We start from the raw sequence: 3,539 nt of genomic DNA on the forward strand, positions 1-3,539 counted from the left end.
TATGAATAAGTTATGTTTATTTTATATATTTTGAATGCTCATGAATTTTATGTATTCATATATGAATGTTTTATTTATATATGAATGTTTTTTGTTTTATTCATATGAGTTTTATGTATTCATATATGATTTGTTTTATTCATATATTATTGTTTTATTCATGTATTATTATATTGATTTAGATTTATAATTTTTTAGGTGGTGAATCTTCGAGTTCAGTTCATGATGCGCAATATTGTGATGATATAATTGGAGAACATGTCTATAAGCCAGATGTACCTGTTCAACTTATTCCATTTAAGGGTTTAATCTTCAAACCATTAAAGTTGGCTATCAAAAGGTATTCTGAGTATGCTGAAATTGGTGGTTTTGATGTGAGACTGAGCATGCAGTCAAGGTTTGATAACAAGATTATAAAGAAGAAACATGTTATATGTAATCATGGTGGCAAACAGAAAAAGAAATCTTGTGACACATTGGGTACAAGTTGTGTTAGGAGGAAACGAAATTCAAATTCAAGAGCTATTGGTTGTCAATCAAAAATTATATTTGAATCTGTGTATGGAACTCCATATTATAAAGTTTTTAGTTTGATGAACTTCACAACCATCCACTTGAGAAGAGAAGCGATTTAAAAAAAGCGAGACAAATGTCATATTCAGAAAAAGAGTTTATTGTGCATGCTTCCACATCAACTATGGCTCATAAGTTGAGGGCAAGTCTGAGAGGTGGGTATGAGTTTATAAACCCCAAAGTAGTTGACTATAAAAATTTAAGGAGAGATATCAACAGGGTTATTGGTTATAAAGATGCCCAAATGATAGTAAACACAATGAATGACTGTCGAGCTCAGTATCCAAATTACTCATTTGAGTTTAATTGTCAAGACGATGTTTTGGACTGTATGTTTTGGGCTGATGAAATGGAGAAGACATATTATGCTGAATTTGGTGATGTTATATCGTTTGATGCGACTTTCCGAACAAACAAGTAAGTTATTCTATCTACTTTTTTTTATATCTTATTCATATATGAATATTTTTAACTTTATGTTTAATGTTCAGTTTTTATTGTTGAAATATTGTAGCTGTATTCATAGATGAGTATTTTTATATTCACTTATGAATACATCAAAAATTGACTTTAATGAACATTTTTTTGTGTTATGTATCGAATGGTTTTTTGTTCCATTTACTGCTATTGACCATCATAAAAAATCGGTTACTGTTGGATCGGGGTTGCTAAGCAATGAAAGCATTGAGTCTTACTCTTGGTTGCTTAAAGTATTTCTTAAAACTCATAGGAAAGAACCAACACTTGTTTTAACCAATCAAGATGTTGCAATAAAACAAGTTGTTAAGAATGTGTTTCCTAATTCAAAGCACCGATTATGTATGTGGCATATAATGAAAAAGTTAAAAAAAAAAGGTATTATTTTAATATAATGAATATTGATTGTTATTTTACTTATTATTATTTATTCATTTATGAATAATTTTGCTTTAATACAAATATCAGATGATTTATTTACGAACACATACTTTAGAAAAAGGTTTTCGAAGCTTGTTTGGGACATTAATATGAAACCTGATGTTTTTGAGGTGAAGTGGGTTTTGCTTATGAAGGAATTCAATCTTGAAGACACAAGATGGTTTAAAGACACGCTTACAATACGTGACTCATGGATACCTAGATATTTTAGTGATATTCCAATGTGTGGTTTGATGAAGACTACGTCAAGGTCAGAGCGTATGAATTCATTCTTTAATACTTACTCAGAAAGTGGGAACTTACTTTTGAATTTCATGATGAATTACGACACTGCCATTCAAAAGCAAATGAATACTCAACGAGAGCTTGATAAGGCATCAAAGAAAGCATCATATAAAATGCAAAGACCTCGAGAAATAGAACTGCAAACATCAAAGGTTTATACAAGTACATTATTTTTTGAGGTGCAAAAAGAAATATATAAAGCATGTTTTTTCTGTACATACTTTTATGTTGGTATTGAAGATGGTTAGGAAGTTTACATTATGCAACACAACAACAGTAAAAGCAAATTTAAAAATGAATTTAAGGTATTTTACTAGTTTTTTTTTATGAAAAATGTAATAATATTCATATATGAATATGAGAATATTCATATATGAATATTCTCATATTCATATATGAATATATGAATATTCATATTTTCATATATGAATATATGAATATATGAGTGTTGATATAAATATTCTTATATGAATGTAAATGTGTAAATTTTGTTTTTGTATCAGGTTGAAATAAAAGTTGAAGAGAAAGAAATAAATTGCAGTTGTGAACATTTTAAGGGTATGGGTGTTTTATGCAGACATGCTTTTACAATAATGATGAGATGTGGTGTTAAAGAAATTCCTGAAAGGTACATTTTGAAAAGATGGAGAAAGGATGTGATATCAAGAAATTATCGTTTTAGTTCTCTTCAATCCTTTTCAGGTGATTGAGAATGTAAACCTAGTGAATGATTCATATTATAGTTTTGAATCATGTTTGGATATTGTAAGAGACGACAAAAAGAAATTGATTTTGTTCGCTGAGAAACAAAAATGGTGTTGAAGGAATTTGAGTGATTATATATCTGCTGGATTGAAAAGCAAGACAAATGGTGAAGTCGTATGCAAGCTTTTGGGTGTTACTATTCCTATTCCAGAAGAGATTAATATTCATGTTCTTGAAGTTCAAAGCAATAAAGGTTCTGGAATCAATAAAAGAATTTCAAGTGCAGGTGAAGTAGCATATGAAAATTCTAAAAAAGAACATAGAATGTGTTCAGGATGTGGAAAACGAGTTCCACACAATTTACGTACTTGTCCAGAAAGAGTTGGAGCTGCTAAATTAGCAAAAGACAGTTAGGGATTTTTTTAGTTTTTTTCTTTTTTGGTTTTATTCATTTATGAATATATGCAGATAAAAACAATAAGCAATAATATTCATGTATGAATAATACACATTTATATTGATGCGGTAAATTGATATGTTGATATTTGTTTTTTAAATTACTATAAAATAAGTTATATTGATATGGTAAATTATTCATAAATGAATAATACCATATCAATAATATGTGGATTCAATTATCATTGAAGATGCTATTATTTACATATTAAAGGTAAATGAATATAACATGTTTGTGTTCAATTATGATTAAACTAAAATAAAATTGAGAAATGTATGTACCATAAATGAATACAAATATGTATATTCATATATGAAGTTTGTTATATTCATAGAAATAAATAAGTTATATTCATAAATGAATATAACTTAATCATAAGTTAATATATTATACTGACATATTACTACTAACTTAATCATAAATTAGTATATCATATTCGTATTCATTTATGAATAAGCAGAAATAAACTTTGAAAATATTTGAATATAAAAAAATGACAGAAATAAGAAAACTTGTTTCTATTACATAATCATTCATCACAAGATTATAAAATCTGTTCATAAGCATTACACAAACTATTTAAACGTTGTTCAATAACATT

The 3,539-nt window shown here is 27.5% G+C and overlaps 1 protein-coding gene across 1 annotated transcript; it reads left to right on the forward strand.

Annotated features, from left to right (window-relative positions):
- Positions 1 to 697: 697 nt before the first annotated feature.
- Positions 698 to 2,895, forward strand: LOC145050980 (protein FAR-RED IMPAIRED RESPONSE 1-like). The gene is made up of 6 exons (XM_078999144.1): positions 698 to 990; positions 1,304 to 1,428; positions 1,519 to 1,928; positions 2,025 to 2,081; positions 2,280 to 2,404; positions 2,601 to 2,895. Exons 1-6 carry the CDS (start codon positions 698 to 700, stop codon positions 2,893 to 2,895), a joined length of 1,305 nt encoding a protein of 434 aa, XP_078855270.1.
- Positions 2,896 to 3,539: the final 644 nt, after the last annotated feature.

The sequence above is a fragment of the Lactuca serriola genome, chromosome 5 (assembly GCF_051521515.1).
Source record: "Lactuca serriola cultivar US96UC23 chromosome 5, Lser_US96UC23_V15, whole genome shotgun sequence".
Classification (NCBI taxonomy): domain Eukaryota; kingdom Viridiplantae; phylum Streptophyta; class Magnoliopsida; order Asterales; family Asteraceae; genus Lactuca; species Lactuca serriola.